At 34.1% G+C, this 21,725-nt stretch overlaps 1 protein-coding gene across 1 annotated transcript in view; it reads right to left on the bottom strand.

The window, feature by feature from the left end:
* The window catches only part of ULK4 (unc-51 like kinase 4), a gene marked incomplete at both ends in the record, with an annotated part of 221,246 nt that overhangs the window by 168,179 nt on the left and 31,342 nt on the right, over positions 1–21,725 (bottom strand). Inside the window, 3 exons of the mRNA XM_082281603.1 lie at positions 301–462; positions 8,266–8,349; positions 12,694–12,801. Of these exons, the coding sequence (XP_082137729.1) occupies positions 301–462; positions 8,266–8,349; positions 12,694–12,801 (354 nt within the window). The remainder of the gene's footprint in view (positions 1–300; positions 463–8,265; positions 8,350–12,693; positions 12,802–21,725) is intronic.

The raw sequence follows: 21,725 nt of genomic DNA, 5'->3' as shown, positions 1-21,725 counted from the left end.
AAATTTGCAAGAATTTAAAAGATTCTTTGAAAGGGTAAACTTTTCAAACATAACTCATTATTACCAGCATAAGGAAACATGTTCTGGAAAATGATGAATCACAAGAACTATTCATAAGCACTGAAGTGCAATAAATGCACTTTTCAATTTCAGAAATTTTTCAAATATATTTTATTGTAGTCTGAAATACAAAAGCACAAACATACAGCAAACATGCTCAAATATATTTCAATTTCAATTCAGAATGTTTTTCAAACTAAACACCACAGAATTACACTACCACAAAAGGAAATTCCTTACCGAAACAGCAGTTATCTTCAAAGAATCTCCTGTAGAATGTGTGAAAAGGTACCACAAGACAGGTCCAATTTCTCCTGTAATAAATCCTTGTGCATGGCATGACCGAGTAGTAGAAACATTTTCAATTATCTTTGCTGCTAAATGGTTCACTACCCGCTCTTCCTACAGGAAGGACAGGAAAGGAAAACCCATTTGCAAATGTTTCTAATTTCTTTGTAAACTACCACTTATGTCCACATTTTATTCAGTGCATATTGTCTTGGTGCGGTTTCTTCATTCTTTTTGATACTTGCAAAAGTAATTTTTCAAGAAACCTCACCTGATGACAAAGTTATGTTTACAGATCCTACTTCCCCCCACTTTTTCTTCTACTCCAAAGACAATTTAATACAAGTATAATACAAAACCTCTCAGCTCCAAATAATCACCCCAAATTAAATGCAGTCATTAAAAATGAAGAGCTTTTGTTATGTTAGAGGTGTTCCATTATCAGTGCTTTATAAATGAATGAATTTGTGTCAACACTCATCACTACACCATGCTCTGAATAGCACAATTATGACATACACAGTTATAATAGGAAAAAAAAAATTACATTAAACCCTCTTTATTCAGAAGAGTCAACAAATCCTGGGATACAGAAAAAGACTTCCTGCAAATTAAGTTATTTCATAACTCCCTTCTTTTCTCCTGAAACAGACAATTCTGATCAATGCTTAAGATAAATTATTAGGTCCCATTTACTACAAGAAGTCCTAAATTTCCATATGGGATTCCAAATCCTTCATATTTTTAGTACTAACCAAATAATTTTCACTTAAAATCAGAGTCTTTAATAGAACTGGAAGATACACTGCTGGTGTTATTTTGGCTGTGCATTGCCTCACCTCATCTCAGTCTTAAACTACAAAAAGTGTAGTGTCTTTCAACAATGTCTTAAATAGCATCTTGAATTCAACAAGAATGAATTTTAATATGATTTTTATAATTCAATTTGTCCTTATAGTCTGGCTTTGCAAATAATTTATCATAATATCTAATTGATTTCTTTCATAAACTAATCTATATTAGCCTACTAAGCTTTAGATTTCTGACATTTATCTTTACAATTGGAGCCACCAACAACTGTGAACAACAATAATGAAACCTTTCAGAAAGTAGTACAAAAGCCTTGCAGAAGGGGAAAACTTATACTTCAATAAAAATATATTCAATATTCACTTTTCCTTCTACTGACTTAGTAATTCTAAAACAGAGATTTTAGATGTAGAAATATTTGGAAACCAGTATAATGCTATCAAAAAAAAAAAGAGGCTGTATTCATCATTTTCATGGTAATTCTTCCTGTTGACCCAAAGAACTGCAGCTCTAGTCAAAACACTTAACAGAAATATCAAAGTCAATTTCCATCTAAACTGGTTACACTCTTTATATAAAAACTCCACTGGTAGATGGTCTTCCTTCTTATTTGCAGACATAAAACCAAAGAGCATTTAGGCTTCTATCTTTTTACAATTTTGATTACTGCAAAATATTGCATTATTTTGACCTATTAAAGACCTAAATATACAAATAGTCATGCATGTTTACTAAAATTAAAATTCCAAAAACTTTTTATAAATAATGTTCAGTTTTAATCTTTTTCTGTGAATTATACTTCTGCATTTCAGTCTTTTTTTTTTGGGGGGGGGGGTTCAGTTAGATTAAAAATACATGGATTTATCAAATTGACTACATGCATTTAACAATAGAATCTGTAAATGAAATGTAATAGTCAAGTTAAGTCTCTCATATATGATGATATGCCAACTGGGACTCTACTCCTAATTTAAGCAGCCATAAACACTTAATAAATTAACTATAATCCCATTAATTAATGATAATCAAAGCATTATACAGTGGATAATAGCTGTTAGTAATGTTAACAAGTTTCCAGATGCAATTACAGCCTTTCTTTTCAAAATTTGGTCCCAAAGATGTGCTTTATTTCCTCTCAGCCACTGATGAGTTATGCCCTGTTCCAGACTGTCCTGCCACTTTGACTAGAAAATGGTCATATATTATCACTGTGCTCTAGAAACTCAATGATGCTGTTGAAGTAATTCTATTTGCTGCCACCTGAGACCTTCCATTTCAGCTCCTCTGATATCTGTTCCTGAGCACTATCTAAGCAACAAGCCTTGTACCATTTTCTGCTTAATTAGCTATCTGCAAGGGAAGCCTGATCTAAACCAATATTTGGCCTCTAGACTAAAGGAGTCATCTGGTGATGTTACCAGGACATAAGCTATTTTAGTGAACAGAAATGGATCTTCAAGATATGAGTAAAGCAGTTCCATATAACACTCTGTACATATCATGAACTGCATGAAATCTAAAACTACGAATAGAACTGTATAAAAAAAGTAGTACTTTATTTTCAATGGGTTTAGATTTCAACTAGTTTTATAAAGCACACTTAAAGCTCCTAATTTTCAGTCATGTTGAACACTTGCAGATATACCTGTTTCCAGTGAAGTCAGGGATGCTCAGTGAAAAAGAGCCCTCAGTGAAAATGCAAATACCGGAAGGATAAAAAGTTGCTAACTACTCAAAGAAAACTCCTTTTAATCTAGTCTTTCCATTTTAATTGGGGGAGGGGGGGGGGAATGCAAATCAACATCATAAAAAAGTCTACTTCCATTTTTTTGAAATAACTGAATCTACTGGATATTTTTACTGACTGCTATAAATTTAACAGTGCACCAAAAATTTTGGAGGCACTGAAGTTACAGTCACTATGCTAACCAATATACTACCTAAAAATAGCGTAACTTCATTTTATTAAAGGTTAGGATAAAATAATTTATGATCTTATTGAAGTAGGTTTACTGATGAAACTAAGGTGCAAGGAGCTGTTGACCCCACTGAAGGCAGAGAGGCCCTGCAGAGAGACCTCAACAAATTAAGAGGTCTGGGCAATCACCAACCATATGAAATTTAAGACGAGCAAGTACCAGATTCTGCACCTGGTTGGGTCAACCCTGGATGTATGGACAGACTGGGGAACCAGATGCTGGAGAGCAGCACCATGGGAAGGGGCCTGTGGCTCCTGGTTGATGGCAAGCTGAACTGAGTCAGCAGTGCCCTGGCAGCCAGGAGGGCCAAGCGTGTCCTGGGGGGCATCAGGCACAGCATCGCCAACCGGGCAAGGGAGGGGATTGTCCCACTCTGCTCTGCACTGGGGCAGCCTCACCTCGAGTGCTGGGGGCAGTTTTGAGTGCTAAAATACAAAAGAGACATTAAGCTGTTAAGGGAGTGTCCAAAGGAGGGCAACGAAGATGGTGAAGGACCTTGAGGGAAAGACGTATGAGGAGGGGCTGAGGCCACTTGGTCTGTTCAGCCTGGACAAGAGGAGTGATGGGAGACCTCATTGCAGTCTGCAATTTCCCCATGAGGGGAAGTGGAGGGGCAGCCACTGATCTCTTCTCTCTGGTGATCAGTGAGAGGAACAGCACGAAGCTAAGTCAGGGGAGGTTTAGGTTGGATATTAGGAAAAGGTTTTTCACCCAGAGGGTGGTTGGGCGCTGGAACAGGCTGCCCAGGGAAGTGGTCACAGCACCAATCCTGATAGAGTTCAACAAGAGTTTGAACAATACTCTCGGGCACATGGTGTGACTCTTAGGGTGTTCTGTGCAGGGCAGGGAATTGGACTTAATGATCTTTGTGGGTCCCATTCAACTCAGGACATTCTATGATTCTATGATCTTATATTATACTATATATAGATACAGATACTTGAATAGCAGCATAATACTGATAAATAAACATTAAAGCTGAAGGATTTAGGAAGTAACACTGCATTCCACAAAATTCTTCTAAATCAACTTTTAAGTACACTTCTTCCTTTAATCTAAGAAGACAGAATAAAAAGAAACTACAAATAATGAAGTAAAGCTGTATCCTCCAAAGCATTCATGATTCTAAGAATTAGGTCTTAGTTTGGCAACAATTTGCAATATAAAGCCTTCAGAGAGAAGAGTAAATATGTTGAAATGAAACTTCTAAATACCTTTCGCGAATTTATTTTTTAAATTCTGTCAGTAAACTGAAGAACTGATATCTAAAGAAGAAATTAAAGTGGTAATATATATGATTCAGAGAATTACTCTTATCCTATAGGCAGTTGTGCCAGTAAAAAACTGATGTCTAAAGAAATAAAAATGACAATATATATGATTCAAACTGACCCTGTGATAGTATAGGCTGTACTATACTTTCTGAAAAGAACAGTTATGATTTTATTCTCCTCTCCTCAAAATTCTCCTTTCTCCTCCAAATTCACTATCGAGGAACGGTTCTGGCTAAGAATATACATTACAGAACATACTGCCTTATCTTATATATTGGCAATTATTTTTTAAAGATTTCTTTTATTATTAAAATTTCTCATTTGTTCAGAACCAAAGCCCTCAGACTTATATCTTGCTCCCTCATAAAGGAAGAAGTCCATACGGAAGAGGGAAATGTGTACTATACAGCTTTCTGGCAAGATGTCATTTATTAAAAATCTTGCTTACACAGTACCTTGCACATCAAAGATACAGAAAATTATCCTCTGTAAACTCCTTCACTATTTCTAATTCAAATAGATTCTCCACGTGCCACTCTATAAAATGAGAGGGTTATGCACCTTTTAAAAGCCAGATACAGCTAGTACGTATATATTCATTTATCCATGCAAGTGTATTGCCTGTATTTTTTTTTTGACATTATATGAAGTTAATACTAAAATTGCATATAATTGTGTATTTTATATTTACATGCCATTTGTGAACAGAAATGGACAGAAGCCAAGTTTCTGAATGATTTTTCAATGGTTCCACTCTCAGGAAGACTAAAAAGGAGGCTTGCACAGTTTCTTACTTCACTGTCTAGTTTCAGTGAATGACCTTGTCCAAGCAACATAATCCAGACCAAATCAGAGAAGAAATATTATAAAACACATCAAAAATTAGTTTGGATATGGGAATGGTTATCAGTTCTAAGACTAGGGAGGATCTGAAGGAAGGGAGGGGCAAATCCAAGGGATAAATCAGAGAAGAAAGGTGAAAGGATTGACTGGGATGTAAGTGTGAACAGAAGCAAAAGTAAAACAGAAACTAAAGCTGAGATTTCACTTTGATAAGAGTAGGTTGAACCCTAAATGTAATAAAGAGAAAAAAATATATGCAGAGTCAATGACAAGATTCAAATTAAGAGATAGGATGATCCATTCAGGGTCAAGTATGTAAGGGTAATTTTAGCAAACTAGTTTTGAATAAACAAAGTAAAATGCATAAAAGGAAAACAGTTGTCACACTAGCATTAGGTACTTAATATTAAATATGAATATCCTTTCTGAAACAGAAAGTATCTTTCATGACTGGATAACATAGGAACCCTAAGAGCCATGCATTCAGGCAGTAGAAATCAGGACCCTGCTATCTTAGAGACTGCACACAAACATTCAGAAGTTGAACTTAGACAAATACAGATGCCTGGAACAGGTATTTTGTGTCACTGTTGGAAACAGTTGTTGATGAAGTTTAGTAAATAAATATCGGAATGTTTACTACATGCATTCTGACAGATCACAACATTATACCAAGACTAAACATGTCAAATCAAGCCTATCATTTGCTCATTTATGAGTGTACCAATTCCCTTATTTTGACTCACAACTGAACTAAACTGTTCTTTGCCTGAGTTGGAAATCAGCTTCTGTCTCAAGCTAACAACTCTGAAATGCAGGAAATCTGAACTTGCGTTCCCCTACAGATAAAAGACTTTCCCAATCTTTTACTCCATCACCCTAAAACTCCTTTCACTGACCCATACACTTTTTTGTCACTGTTAGATTTTCAGGCACAGAAGGTATGTGGAAATGACACTACCTGCATTTTCTGAACATTTTGTTCCTTTATAGGCAAATAAAAGGGACACACACATATTTCAAACTTCTTCCTGTTCTACTGTTCTGTTTCAGAGAGCAATTCTGCTTTGATAATGAGAAATCTTATAAAACTTCAGAAACCCAAGAACGCTTCAGAGTAGTTCATAATGAAACTCAAGAACAGTGAACTTACCTTACAAAACTCAAAGCTATATAAACTATAGTACTGAATGACATGAATTGGTTTTATTTTCTTGAATTTTTATTAAATACATCAAATAAAGCTTCTTAACTGGCAATAAAAACTAGAAGTGAGTATTTATAATGCATATAAAATGCACTGTAGTTATTCAGACTTCATTACAAAAAGTTAGTTTGCCATCTTCATAAATACTGAGACAATATGCCAATAATCACTTCAGAAAACATCCTGATGTAAAATTTACTTAACTGAGCTTAGAACAATTCCAATGAATTCATTATTTAATTACATATAATTTTTTTAAAATTATTAATGTAAGAATGCAAAGCTTACCTACATGTAATAAAGAAAAGCTGATGACAAATGTTTTCAGAGCTGCATATCCACAGGACAAGAGGCACTGGCCACAAGTGAAAACTCCAACATAAACAAGTAAAAACTTTTTCTTATGAAGGAGGTCCCGGCATTGCTCAGGGAGATTGTGGGACCATAGTTCTTAGAGACATTCATGAGTTAAATAGACATGTCCCTGAGCAACCTGATCTATTTAGACCTACTGTGAACAGGAGGTTGGATTAGATGACCTCCAAAGGTCCATTCCATACTAAAGTCTTGAATAGTTTTAGAGCTTCAAACACATTTTAAAAAAATATGTATCTACACTACAAATGTGCATCCTCACAAACTGAAAGTATATAAACGTGCGGCCATACTTGTCTAGCCTAGACATAACTTTAAATTTATGCTTAATTAAATTTAATTTGAACTATTGCATGGCAAATGCATTTCTATTTTGTGTCACTTTTTCAAGAAAAAATGTATCAAGATAAATTATTAAGAAAAATTTGACGTTTCAGGACTAAGAAGTGATTTTATTTTATAGGAATAAATTAGTGCCTTATGGATGTCTTGATTTAGTTTCTGTACGCTGTATATTCAGAAACAGCAAGTCTTCCATTACTAAATTTATAATTAAATAGCATCTCACTACTGTGCCTTAGAGTGACATCTTACTCTAATTATGAGCTGGAAATCATCCACAATACAAACTCAGTCCTGTGTTCTTGGTCACGTGAAGGTTTGAAGATATTAAAATGCATCTAGGCTCTTTCTTTATTAATCACAATCTGTAGGCAATAAAGATCTCAAAAAGGAAGGAAAAAAGGTATTTCCTCTTGCTTTCCACCTTCTAGCAACCTCTGACATGTTTTCTGCCTTGAGCTTTGCCTTGGGCAAAAATAAAGTCAAGTGGTCTCATACAAACAGTGAATGTAAACCTTCCACTCAATTCCTTTTCATTTTACAAATGGAACTATATGCATATTTTTCTTCCCTTCTTCTAGCACAGCTAAGTCATCACCACAACCAATGAAGAACACAGTATAGCACATGTATGAGAATAAACCTAATTCCTACTTTTTTGCCTCAAAAGAATGCTGACAAGCCAGTAGGATAACAATGCAGTTTTAAAAAACTGTGTTATCATCCACTTCAAGAAAGAACCTTAAATCTTGCTCAAAGATTTACAAATTGCTCAAGAGGGCAGCACAAACTGTCAGAACATTTCTCAAAAGATGCCTACATCATTAATAAATGTCACGTTTATTAACAGTAATTTATATTTACCATCCCATTTCCCCCAACACAAGCAGCAATACATAAATGTTGAACGTACAGAGAACAACACTGCATTAATCTCCTGCTTAGGTCATGGTCTTATGATTATTTAAATTCAAGAGCAATACTTGGTTGACAAGGTACTGCAGTGCTGCAGGCTACAATCCTCACACAATGCCTAAAGGGTTATTACTGTGGAGAAATTCTACAGAGGACCATGAAAGAGCCTTACCCCTTCCCGAAGACACCTCATTAGTACAGTGTAAGCAGCTGAGGGAACAGCCCAGCATTCCCTGGGGTGCTCCCCTTTTTCCTCCTGAAATGAAGCCAACGGCACAACTGATTAAGTCAAAAAATCACAACAATCTCAGTCACATAAAAAATGGGTAGCATGTTCTTAATAAGGTTCATATTATATACATTTCAAATTAACATATGCAATTCAATATATTAAATTTCAGGACATTATTATTATTTAATGTTATTTCATATGCAGCACAGAGATTGATATTTTACTATCTTATTTAAACCCATAGCTGATTTAATCTCCAAAATCCATAACAGAATTTGTTCTAATATTTCTGCATTTCATCAATGCATTCTAATTGACACAGACACAAAAAAGTGTCTGTTCTTTCATTCCTCTCAATCATTTTGAGTACTTCAGAAAGAGACAACTGACTGTTTAGACTAGAAATGCTTCTCTTTAAATGTGATTTAATTGTACCAAACAAACAAAAATAATTTTTTTTGGTAGTTTAAAAAAAAAGGTAAACTTTTCTTTGAAAAAAAATGCTCGAAGTCATGTAAAGAGATACTAAGTGTTTAAGAAAATTTACTGTATGGTATAGCCTTCAATACATATGAACACTGTTCCAAGATCTTAATGTGTATTTCCTTGAAATCACCTTGTTAGAGAGGCTAATTCACTACTAGTTGAATAGGGGCTTAATTCTTCCATTAGAAATAAGCTTTACTTCCCCCTGTCCCTGCAGTAGCCTATTGTAAAATTTTAAGTTTAAAAGGAGACACTTGGATATCACTGAGATTTAACTGCAACAACTTCCATATCCAGGCTAGTAACACAGAGCTATTAGCAAGTGGAAAAAATATAGCCTCTTTTGGGAAAGAAAGAGAGAAATAACAGGCATTAGATGGTGTGAAGATGATAGGCCATGAAATAATGAGAAACTTGTTTTAGTAAGCAGACAAAGGATGATAAGCAGTAATTTCTTCAAAAATTATACAATTCTTGAACTCTACTAATTATATTCTCACATTATTTTTAGCATTCTAATTAACTGGTTTTAATAAAAGGCATAGGATGGGCAAGGTGGGGATTAATGATGCAGAAACAAATAATACTTTCTAAATTTACTGATTTCTGAGTGGCTTACAGTAATTCAACATATATGATATGATCATTTCAGGCATCTAATTAAAGCATGGCAAATGAACATGGAAGACTATTACTGAATTGTCTAGAAAAATTAATTTTCCTTCTTCATTGAAAATGAAACTTTATTTGCCACATATATCCATAGAGAAAATGAGTTTGTTAAATCTCCCATTTGTAAGCTTTGTTTCTGCTAACTTTGTATTAGGAGGAATGGGACAATATAAACAGTAATAACAAGAGTGGCTTGACATCCAACAGACACATCAGATCCACTCCGTTCCACCTCCTCCATCTTATCTGAGTAAGAATATGCTGACAAGTAATCACAGTTTGCCTTCCAAGGCAATTTAAGTTTAAGAAAACACAGTCCAAGTTTCAAGAAAGGAAAGGTACGTTACTTTCAAACAGTCAAAAGTGGAATTTTTTCTACCTGGAAGAGGCAGTACAAGACTAGGAGTAAAAACACTGTTAAAATTACAATCTACGGTGGAACTAGCACAGGTTTGTTTCTCATTGTATTCACCTCATTTAACCAGAAATTCTTTGTAACCATACATATTAAATGTACTATAAAATAAAAACCTTAAGAAATCATGCAGTCCTAAAACATTAATAGTTCTTCCATTTTTCAAACTGATTAATGACTTTCTGCTAGGTTTAATCTGTATTTAGAAATTTAAAAAGGCAAAAGGGGTATGCAACTTAGTACCATTCTTAATTACCTAAACATAATGTACACCATTTGACACTTAATAAACTTAAATATATCAACAAACACTGGGCAATCTTCCTACTTTTTGCTCACAGCCCATGTTGATTTTGATTAAACTTTAGGTTCTGCACCCTAATAACACGAACACCATAAAATGAATAAAAATATTACATAGAACTTGAAAGTTTTCCCCCAAGGCAATCCACTCAAGAGTATCAGAACATGCTCCCTGGAGTCTGCTCATGCTACTTGTGAATTGCTCTTGGCTTCTGTTTGAAATAAAAATGCAGAGATGGAGTGTAAGATCTTACTTACGAGATCTCACATATAAGTACACACACAATATCAGAGTTTAGGATTGCACAGGACCATTACCATTATCTGGACATTTCCCAGTATTTCTAAGTCATAGAAGTGGCGAATAATGACCTTGTATTTTACCTAATTAATAATCCTGCACCTAAACAGCTGAATTTGATTTTAAATACTTGATAATTTATGATTTACCAAATGTTCATGTGAAAAAGAAATAACCTTTACCATTATTTAATATTAAATTTGTGGCTGGCCCTAGAAATACTTCACTAAACCCCAGAGGGAATAAACTAATAAATAAAATCAGACATGCCCTCAAAAACTTACAGTTTAAATGAAAATATTTAGCAGTTTGATAAAACAATCAAGCAGGCCAAAGAAAGCACAAAATGGAAGGAAACAAGAAAAACAAGTGTATAGTCCTTAATGAATTAGATGCAGTTATGATTTCTTCTTCTTTATTAGTCAAGCCATAAGGCTTTGCTGTTTAAAGATTTAAGTTGGCAATAAACTTTCTTGTTTGATTTGTTATATTACCCCTGACTCGCTATATGACCTTGGTAAGGTCATTCAGCACTACTGTTCAGCAGTTTAATGAGCAACAAAACGCCTACAACACTACAGTATTCTGAAGTTAAATACATATAAAATAGAAAATGAAAAGTGCTTTTTTTAAAAAAATTGAAAGGTTAGTATCTCCAAGCATACAAATCACACTGATAGTTTTGAAATTTTACAGGCACGGTGTCTTGAGTTCATATGTGCCCAAATATTTATTCCTATACTCTAAAAATTTCTTACCTATAACATAATGCAACCCATTAATATATATATTTTTTTGTGTGTGTATATATATATATGTATAAAACCAACCTTGAAACCTGACAGAGTTGCCATTTATATGCAAGTTGTCATGCTTTAAACATTGTGAAGTTCATACACAGACTCAAAAATCTGTCAATTCACATTTTCAGAAGGAAAAAACCTGTGCAAATCATTTTGGTGTTCTATAACCAGTGTTAACAGAATTGTTTCAGCTACCAGAGTTTAATTTCAAAATAAAATCAAGCCATGCAAAATATTCCTGCCAAATATAATTTTCAAGTTAGAGTTTAAAGTTTACTTGTTTGATGATAGCAGGTACAAATCCTTTCTCCTGACAAAAACTGAGAAACTATTAAAACATATAAGCTGTGACTCTGGATGCATTTTTCAGAACATAGTTTCTCATTATAAGTTCTGTGAGTGTGTATTTGACAAATACTTTGGCAATTGTCCAATGAAAATAGGACAATGCTTGTTTTTCTACAAAAACCAAGGCAACCGCTGCATCTTGTGGAACACGCAAAAGAGGTAGCTAAAGAAAATAAAACTTGGAAGTTCAGTGCAAAACTAAAGCCGAAGTAATGATTCATTTGCTACTCTCGCTCCACTACCAACTCACTTGGTAAACTAATGTGTCAGCATTCAGAGCTATTAGATAATGCAGATAATACAAAGGCTTCAGAAAAGCCAAGGTTAGCATTTTCCTGCTTGAAGATAACCCTGTTTCTATTAAATAAGAGTATTTTATGCTTTGAATAAGGAAAAAGAAATGTGATGGTTTAAAGGAGCTGTCAACTTCAATTCTTAATACTGACAGTATTTCTTTTCTACAAATAACCTCCGATTTTAATGTGAATCTACTAATAATGTAACTTTTAATGTGACTCTACTATTTCTAGCCTGAAAGTTTAAATCAGTTTTAATCAGGAATAAACACAAGTCCATTTGAAATTAGTCAGGATCATTCAATTCCTTTTTCACAGTGCTGTGGATCCAACCATGCTACAATAAGATCTACTATGAACTAGATGTATCGATACACTAATACATTGATTTATTGATATTATAGGCTGTCCTGATACATCCTGTTTAATCAACATCTCTAGTTTAGATGTTCAAATGCTTAGATCTGCCACTTGGAGGCCAGCACTGTTTACGGTGATTGATTTAATCCTTTTATGAAGTTAAAATGCTACACTTGAAGAATGCAGTTTAATTAATCTCAAATGAAGTAAACAATTGAACTAGCATGTTTCTTAAAGTGGAGTAAGTATTAGAGAATATAGAAGGACCAGAAACCAGTCATTTGTTGACTATACAAATGACTAAGTAATTTGATTTTTGGGTCTACTTTTCCATGGGAAATGTTTTACATTTGCCAAATTTGTAAGGATCACTTGCAGTCTTACCTTGCTGGCTATGAGGTAGAGCAGCTCCCCAAGTGCTGGCAGAAAGCATTGCTTCAATTTGCTGTTTCTGAAGTTCTCTCTGATTAGTTCAGTTAAAAGTGTAATTGCCTAAATCAAAACAATCAATTAATAGAACAACACGTGCATTTTGTCAAGCAAAACATACTGCTAAAGGTAAAAAGCTTTATCTCAAATGCCATCTTACTGATACACACTTCACTTATGCTAAAGAGCCATTTGCAAGGGATTTAGCAAGCATTGTAAAAAAGAAAAAATAATTATTACAAAACATTATATATGCAACATGGAGCAAAATGCAATGAGGAATTAGTCAAGGTGACAAATTATCAGCTATCTGTTCTTTTACTTCACTCAGGACAATAGAAATAGATCTGCCAGGTAAAAAATGCTTACTTGCTGTTCCTGCATTCCTGTCAGAAGATCTGAAAGTTCTCACCATCAGGTTACAAAAAGAACGAACAACAAGAAATCTCTAATGATGTCTTTTGTGTAGATATTATATCAAAGTAAAAGAACTATTAAAGTTTTGTCTCCTGATCTCTAACTTCAAAGGTAACTTACTGTGTATGAACTGGACATACCATTTTAGATTTTTTGTATTTCATTAATTTCTGTGTGCAAAGCATACATACATATATATGCATTTGTGTGTGTATAGATGTGTTGTTTATAAAGAGGAGGTGGAAGGAAATTAGAAAATTTGATGCATCTTGTGCAGGTGACTTTCCCATGCAAAAGTATTTGGCAGTAAAGCACTTTTTCTTCCTTGGAGCACCAAGGAGTTTTTATCCTCAACTTCCCTTGTTTTACTTCACCTTCTGACCTTAGCAGCTCCATAACTCCAATCTTTTTACAGCAAAATCATATCAAAACTGGAAATGTAGTCTTCGAATCAAAGCAAAAAGATCTACTAAACAAACTTTGACCTTGTCCCCATTTTTTTAATGTAGTGGTATGGTTATCAACTGTTTTCTTTAACTGCTTTCAGAGCATTTCTACACATTTTATTCAGGAACTTTAATTAGCCATCATTCCAGAGAGAACTTTACTTCCATATTTAATAAATAAGTATATTGGTAGGTTTTAAAGATTCTAGTATCTCAGCTTGAGAAAGTAGTAGTCAAGTAAGTTGATTCAAGTGCAATTCTACACTAAATGATGAACACATAATGACAGCATTTTCTCCTTTATTAGATTTCCTTTCTACAGCTATACAGAATTACCCTTGCTTTTGTGATGAAATATATTTTGAGAACTACTTTGATTGTATAATCAATACCATCAAAAGTACCTTGTCACTGTGGCATAAACAGAGAGTACACATACCCAGTTAACATCCCTCAACTTCGCCTCTTTACACTGAGGGTGAACCTGCCCTGAGATAGTACTTAACTGTACAAAATTGATGAACTGCGTGATAACATGAGCTGCTGACCATAGCTCCAGCAGACTAGCTAGGGACATCAAATCATCATGACACCTAAGTTGCACTGGTTTGTTTACAGGCAGAACTTAAAGAAAATACAAATCAATTTGTACATCTGCTATAAAGGATCAAGGCAGGCTGCTCAAAATTACCAGTTTTAATGGTGAATCTCAACAGCAGAAAACCCTGTATCAACACTAATACTGGTTTGCACCTGCAATACTTGCTTTGCCAAAGCATGGTTAATATATTGGTAAATTTTGATGACACATTATCTAAATACATTTATGTGTGCAATCCTACAATTTTCTAAATTCTACATTCTATTAAATAAAAGCATGATTTAGCCTTTGTGTGTAGTAAATTATACATTCACTATATTCACTTGTACTAAGTTCTGTTTGGCTGCCTTACTGCTCAACTGAAGTTTAACAAAACAGTCATTACCAATAAATATACAGCATAGAGTATCCATCGTCTGTATTCTGGGGTTTGTTTGTCATTAAAATTAAGAATTTAAGATTTAAAATTAATGAGAATTAAATCCAAGAACAATATTTCATATTGGTGAACAGAAATTATTGTTTCTCACTCTTCTTCAAGATTCCAGGAAAAGTTATTATTCTTATTCTGAAGAGATTCTAGTTATTATTTTTATTCTGAAGTGATAAGAAAAGGAAGTAATTCTTCTCATATTCCAATTCCTACTCTTTTCTCATATATGAATGAAAAAAGAGGTAAAACTGAGTTAACAAAATTCAAATTAAGAAGTAATTTCCTTTCTTGTGCACTAAAAAAAACCTGCCAAAAAGCTAGTCAACACTGCAATAAATTCAAGTTTTTATTTGAAAAAAATTGTTTATGAAACAAGAAGGAAGGTGTGTCTGAAGAAATCTGAGCTATTAGTCACTGATTTGTGCTTAAGTTGTTACCTCTTTGTTACAGAGAAACAAAAGTTGCATGAAACTTATAGTTCTCATCATCATATATTATATAATACATTTGTCCACTACAGGTTAATTTTAGTAACTGTAAGAAGATCCATAACAAGAATGGAGTACTATGGCAGAAGGCATTGAACATGAAGTAACTACCACATGTTACAGAGGATACTCATAATCTCTCATATACAAGACTTTATTTACCTCACTCAGATAATGGCGTCGTTTTCTCTAGAGAGCACACAGAGTACAGAATTGCCCTGTGATTTCCCTTCCTTCTCAGAACACAATTAAACAATTAAATGTTACACAAGTGCAGGAAATGGGGTTCACAGAATAAATCACATACTGAACTGGCAGAGTGTCTGTGCCAATAACCTATTTAAGATTTTCTTGTGTCCTCTGCAGTGGAACCTATGAAACAGGAAGTCATGATTCATCATCTATATTAAAAATAAAATTATACAGAAACACAAATGTTTTTATAAAAAACATTTAATGTTATATAATATACAGTGTTCATCATTTCACAAACACATTTTAAATGACCTAAAATAGGAAGACAAACTGTATCCTGCTCTTGACAGGACACTTCTAATATTGACAACTGTGATTTGCACAAGATTGAAAATATTCTTTCATCCTTTCATAAGGAAAAAATATAAGACCTGAAAAAAAAAATCTGCTAGACAGATTAGGTAAAGAAAGTACCACAGTGTGTGTGGGAAAATGCACAACAGAAAAATCAAATTTATTTTAACTACAGACTGACAAAAAAGTCTCCTTCTTATCTGTAGTACATTCTTTTTCTTTTCAACCTGCCTACATTTTCCCGTTCGTAGAAGTAGATAGTAATGGACTGCCAAGTCCTACACTGTCTAGTAAAAGCATCTTCAATTTAATAAATTATCTACACCTTTTACACTAGCTGCCAAACTGAATAGATATAGTATAGCTATAAGAAAAAAATAAATAAGAAAGTTTCATATCTGGATAGACAATCATTGCCTTAATTTACAACAATAGTGTGTGGAGTTGATCTATTACCTGTGGCAGATTCTCAATCTATTTCAAGCTTTATCTAGAAGTTTCCCTGCAGTTTCAAGAGTCCAGACGCGAAAATTAGAGCATATTCAAAAAAGGAAGGTATTTTATACCTTAAGTTGGAGAGTGGCAATGTACAGATTTACAATATTACTACATCTTTGATCTATTAGTATGACTGTCTGCAGATATTAGTGGAAATTAAAATATATTTGTAATTCTGCAAACCCTTACAGTGATAAAAGCTGTCCATGCCTCAAGCATAATGGAAATTATTTTTTAGTTGATTTTCTTGTGAGTACATACACACCGTGTAATGTGGGCAAATAATGGCAAAGCAATCTGACTTTCCTCTGAGAAAATCAATATCACCACGCTGAGAAAGTATGCCATGGTTTTATTGCCACTAACCAGAAAAGAAACTACAGTAACATTCATACCAAGTACTCATCTTTAAAAGGGTACATGAAAAAAACCCAAAACTACCAGCTTTCTCTGAACATCTCAACTCAAACTGGATCATGAAGTAAGGAGGACTGAAGAGAAGTCTGACCATCAGACTATAGATGTGGCATTACTGCTCTCCAGAATGTAGGGGGGGAAAAAAAAAGAAAGAAAATGAAAAACATATTGCAACTCCTCTAGGGAACAACATAAGATGGAGGTGTAACACTTTTCCAGGTGGAAGACAATGCAAAATTGATTCATTACGAAAACTCTTATCTTTTCAACTTTTCCTTAACTGCTGGAGGAAAAGGCCTTAGTAGATGAGTAGCCAAACCAGATGTCATGAACTCAAAAGCAGGTTCAACTTGCTTTGGAATCCACTCAAGGTCTCAAAGAGATAAAATCAGAAACAAATAATAGCAATATAAATCTGCTATGTTTACTAACAAATCAAAAATGCATGTAGAAGTCCTGTTAACAAGCTTTGGAGTTTGTTTGTTTTTATTTTTAAGAAAAAGAAAAGTTATTTCTTCTAGTCTGTCATGACAGTCATATGACTACAAGAGCTCAGTTGCAGATGTTCATGAATGCATCTGATTTCTACCCCAGCCCTTAAGTTGGAAGGTTTTTAATGACAGGAAGGACCAGGTAAAAATATTTGCCTCTAACTGCAAAGAGATCTTGTTTTCATTTATGCCAAGGGCAAGGAATGAAAAAGATTTCTCAGGAGCCCAAAAAGCAAAGATTTCTGACTTCAAAACTGAGGCCAGTGGCAACCAACTGAAGCTGGTTTACATCTAGAGATGCAAACAAACTAGAAATCAGTCTCCACAGAATAATGGTTGGAAGGAACATCCAAGGAAGTGGTATTTTTCTTTCTTTTTGCCTCTTCTCCTTCTTGTTTTTACTTTATTCATAAATTGATTTGATGTTACTCTAAGTCATCATCTTCTTCCAAGCAGTGGCCCTGTTACCCACGTTTTAGAAGGTATGCTGATGACACTCAAAGACCAATGCCCAGCAATAAAATATTCATGTAGAATATTTTAGATTGATCATTTCTACACAGAATATCTCATATTTTTAAAAAAAATTATAGGGGATTTTCCACAAATTTTCTTTGAAATTAGTTCACTCTTGAGTATTGCAAATTCCTTCATTCTGTCAGTGAAGACGCAAGCTGGACGAAACAATAGTTCTTCCCTACAGGATTCTTTTCTAAATGTGTTTCAGACTAAAATAACTTTTTTCTTTCCCCAGATGATAGCTGGAATGTCTGGTATTTAGAGGAAAAGCTAGGAGTACAACTAATATACAAATGATCTTGCCTAATACTAAGTCTGGTTTGAGTGTCTTTTAGTGCAGTAATCAGAAGACATCAGAAAACTAGGCTTTTCAGCTACCACCAGTGTGCAATTTCTATCATAAAACACACTGTAGCCTAATTGTGTCAATCAAGCGTCTGCTTTGAAGCAAAAGACCAGATTATTTTCTTCTGTTCCTAGTCTACAATTTGATTAATTCACAAGTACAAGACAAAAGGAGGTGGAAGAAGGGCTCTCTTTTAGGTTAATTCTTTAAGGAATGCACTTAGTTGGAAGAACTAAACAGTTCAGTGTGCAAATTGTACAACAACTTGCATAGACCCAAAGCTGGTTGGTTCAAAAGATAATTAAAGTACCAAAAATATATTAAAACCAAATTCTCAGCTACGTCAAGCTTTAATTAAAAAAAAAAAAAAAAAAAGAACTTCGAGTATGCCACAAAGAATTGCAATATTATATGATATGACTTTGCAAACATCACACAGACAATATCAAAATTATGTCAGGAAATATTTAAGGCCTTACACAGATATATGTTTTCTAAAGTAATGGAAAAAATAATTTGTTTCATGTCAAGAAGCTTAGGCACAAATTTTTTTCCATGTGGTCTCTCTTGCCCAGAGACAGAATGCCAACTGCACATTTCATTTTCTGTACGTATTTGATGGTTCTGCTGATACTGTAGCAATGTAAGAAAGCAAATATTTCACTTCTTCCACAGAAAAGAAAATGTTCCTGCTAAGTTATTTTAACTACAGAAACAATATTCTATCTAGTTCACCTAGCCTGTCACACCCCAAATGCATCTCCAGTGTATATGACATATATGACATATATACATATCACTACCAGAGATACAGATATTTATCTACAGAAGGAAAGGGTCCTAGGGGCACAGACCTTCCTCATCCCAAAAATAACAGACTTGTAGAAAAAAACCAAAAACAACACAGCAGTTTTACTATCACAATTACTAAATTGAAGACTATTACAAACAGATATACTGGCAGCACCAGTGATATAATTTTAATGGAAAAATGTACTATTTTGTCTCTCAAAGAAAATAGAGTAAATTTAATGGAATATGAAAAGAGTGTCAATTAAATGTGTTTTAAAATGCTAGAGTCTTTGCTTCAGTCAGGCAATTAATTTAGGAAAATTGCAAAAAGTTGTTTCATCATGCAATCAGCAATTTATTTTTTCTCCTTCCTAGTTGAAAATTTCCTTGTTTTCTACTACCAGTTTGGTTTGGACTTCAAACATGAAGCAAGCCCAATTAATTGGATTGATAAAAATAATTTTTTGAGAGAGGAAAAGGAGAATCTTCAATTATGATAAAACGTCTTAATATTTTCTCCAGCAATCCAGAATTGCCATGCCTGACATATTCACTATTAATTTAATTATATTTCCATTTTCTGTTTATTAATTCAGAAGAACTTTTCTCAAATACACCATGAGTTTCTGCTAATTTACCTGAAAAATGTCAATTTTTCATTTGTCTTCCTGCCACGTGCCCCAGGCAAGTATGTAAGTTATAATTCAGTGAACCAGGTTGTTGAAAATAAATTGAATAAATTTATTATAGAGGTTGAAAGTTTACTAGAAGTCACTCCAAAAACTTAAATGGAACCCCCTCTCACTGTTACCAAAGTATTAAGTGACAATCCTGATCATGTCAGAAAGATAACTGTAAGGTTTTAAGCAATTAAAAAAATATGTGTGTATATGAACATGTGTAAATACTCACACACACACTCTCCTGCAGATTCTATCACCTGACTACAGATTTTTTAAATTCAGGTGGATTTCATTTTGTATTGGCTTTTTTCCATGTAAGAGATATCAGATCAAAACAAGGAAAGGGCCCTTGGAGAAAACAAGGATACACTAAAATTATGATCATTTGTGAGAAGACTTAAAAGGTCATTTTACAATAAAACAACACCAAAACTAAATAGGTTTGGAATAAATAGCTGAATCAAACCATTTTTATTTGAAACTCACTACAATATGGGCAGACATGGACAGGCCTAGAAACAGGAGTTATCAGAGAGGTAAGCCAGGAACCTGACTTAAAATTGGTGTTTTGTATGAATTTGAATGACAACAAACTGTAGACCTTGAAGGATGTAGACACAATCAGCTAGCTAGCATATACATAGGAGTTTACAGGTCATAAAACTGCACCTGTAACAATACAGCTGCTTTCCAGCCGTGGAAAATAACCACTAAATTGTACTTTAACAAAAAGTCAGAAATAAAAAGGCTCAAATTATTTGGAGTTTCAATTTGGATGAAAACAGAAATCTGGATATTTCACCACTTTGACAAAGGACTCAAAGCTCAGTATTATGAAGATACTCTGATACGCTGTCATCCTCCATTTGGGATATTTCGTTTATTAATTTGGCCATGGAATACATTAAGCCAAAGGCTTTGCAAAGAAGCTTGCAGTGTGAAGGCTGCAGCAGGTTCTCTGAACCCCTTAAACACTCAGTAGAGCACTGGGCCCAGATCTGTTAAAAACACAGGCACAACTGCCTAGGCCATAGTGTGAGACTGATATTCCCAACTAGCAAACTTGAAAAAGGTAAGGAAAAGGACAAGATTTTGCCACCGAGAAGGCCAGGCAGACAACGACTCCAGGGTGGTCTCCTACCAGACAGAGAAGGACACTGCTCCCTGACATGGAGGCAAACTGTTAAGTTGCTCTATCATCTCCTCCATAAAATAATAAACTGAGTCTGAAATGTCACATCAGAGTGGCTGCATCCTAGGTGGCAGAGGGCCCAGTATATTCACAGAAAGGAAAGGACAATCGCTTCTGTTAATAAATACACCAAATTAGATATACATGGAAACAAGCCTTCCTAACTATGGAAAAATTTTTTCCTGTAAGATGAACAACAGAATCCTGGAAAGAATGGGGTATTTTCATTGAATTTTAATAACCAGTTTCAAAATCTAAATACAAAAATAAAACTTTAAAGTTTAGGTGTTTTCATAAGATAACTAGGAATAAATAATAGAAAATCATGTTTCAGATTCATAAAGGGCAATTCCATGGGGGAAAAAATTATATAAAGTCAGGAAAAAAACATATGACCTATTAAAATCTTTAATTGCAGCTGCACAATAGAAGAAATTGCACATAAAATGTCTTCATCTGCAGCTATACAAGAGATCAATTCCCCTACTGTCTTCTAAGATCAGTGTCATATTTTTCTAATCAATGCAATATACTTCTTGAAAATACTTAACTGGAAATAGATCAACTGCAATTGAATTTAAAGGTATAAATATTCATTTATTCTAATTTTTTCTAATATGACCTACATATTTGAATATATCAGCAGAATAAAGATAGTACACTGTTCCACGCTTGTCTAGTGTGTGAAACAGTAGTTTCCTTGCATTTTGTTTTGTGTTTCAGTGACCTCTGGTGGTTACTTTCAAAGGAAACTCCTGTACCCTGATTGCCTGAAAAAAAAATTTAAAAACCGCCAAAACATTAATTTTTCAAAGATAAATAAATTAAAGGTTTTTGGCATGTAGTATGTGAAAGTTTACTTTAGCCTGTAAAATGAGAAGGAGTCTTCTTTTCTTTCCTGAAGTTTTTCTGCCTCCTCAGGGCTTAATGTTACTACTATTTATAAAACCATTTTGACAAAAACAACAAAAACATAATGGTACAGATTCAACCTCAGAGACAGAGGAACTATCCTTAAATAAATGTCTAAATGGGTAGAAGGCAGCAGGGTGTAGAAATGAAGAGTCAGCTTTTAATATAAGGGCCAGCAGTGGCAACCTGCACGAGTCTCTACT

This window comes from Coloeus monedula (assembly GCF_965178545.1).
Source record: "Coloeus monedula genome assembly, chromosome: 1".
Classification (NCBI taxonomy): Eukaryota; Metazoa; Chordata; class Aves; order Passeriformes; family Corvidae; genus Coloeus; species Coloeus monedula.
This window is presented reverse-complemented; position numbering and strand designations above follow the sequence as displayed.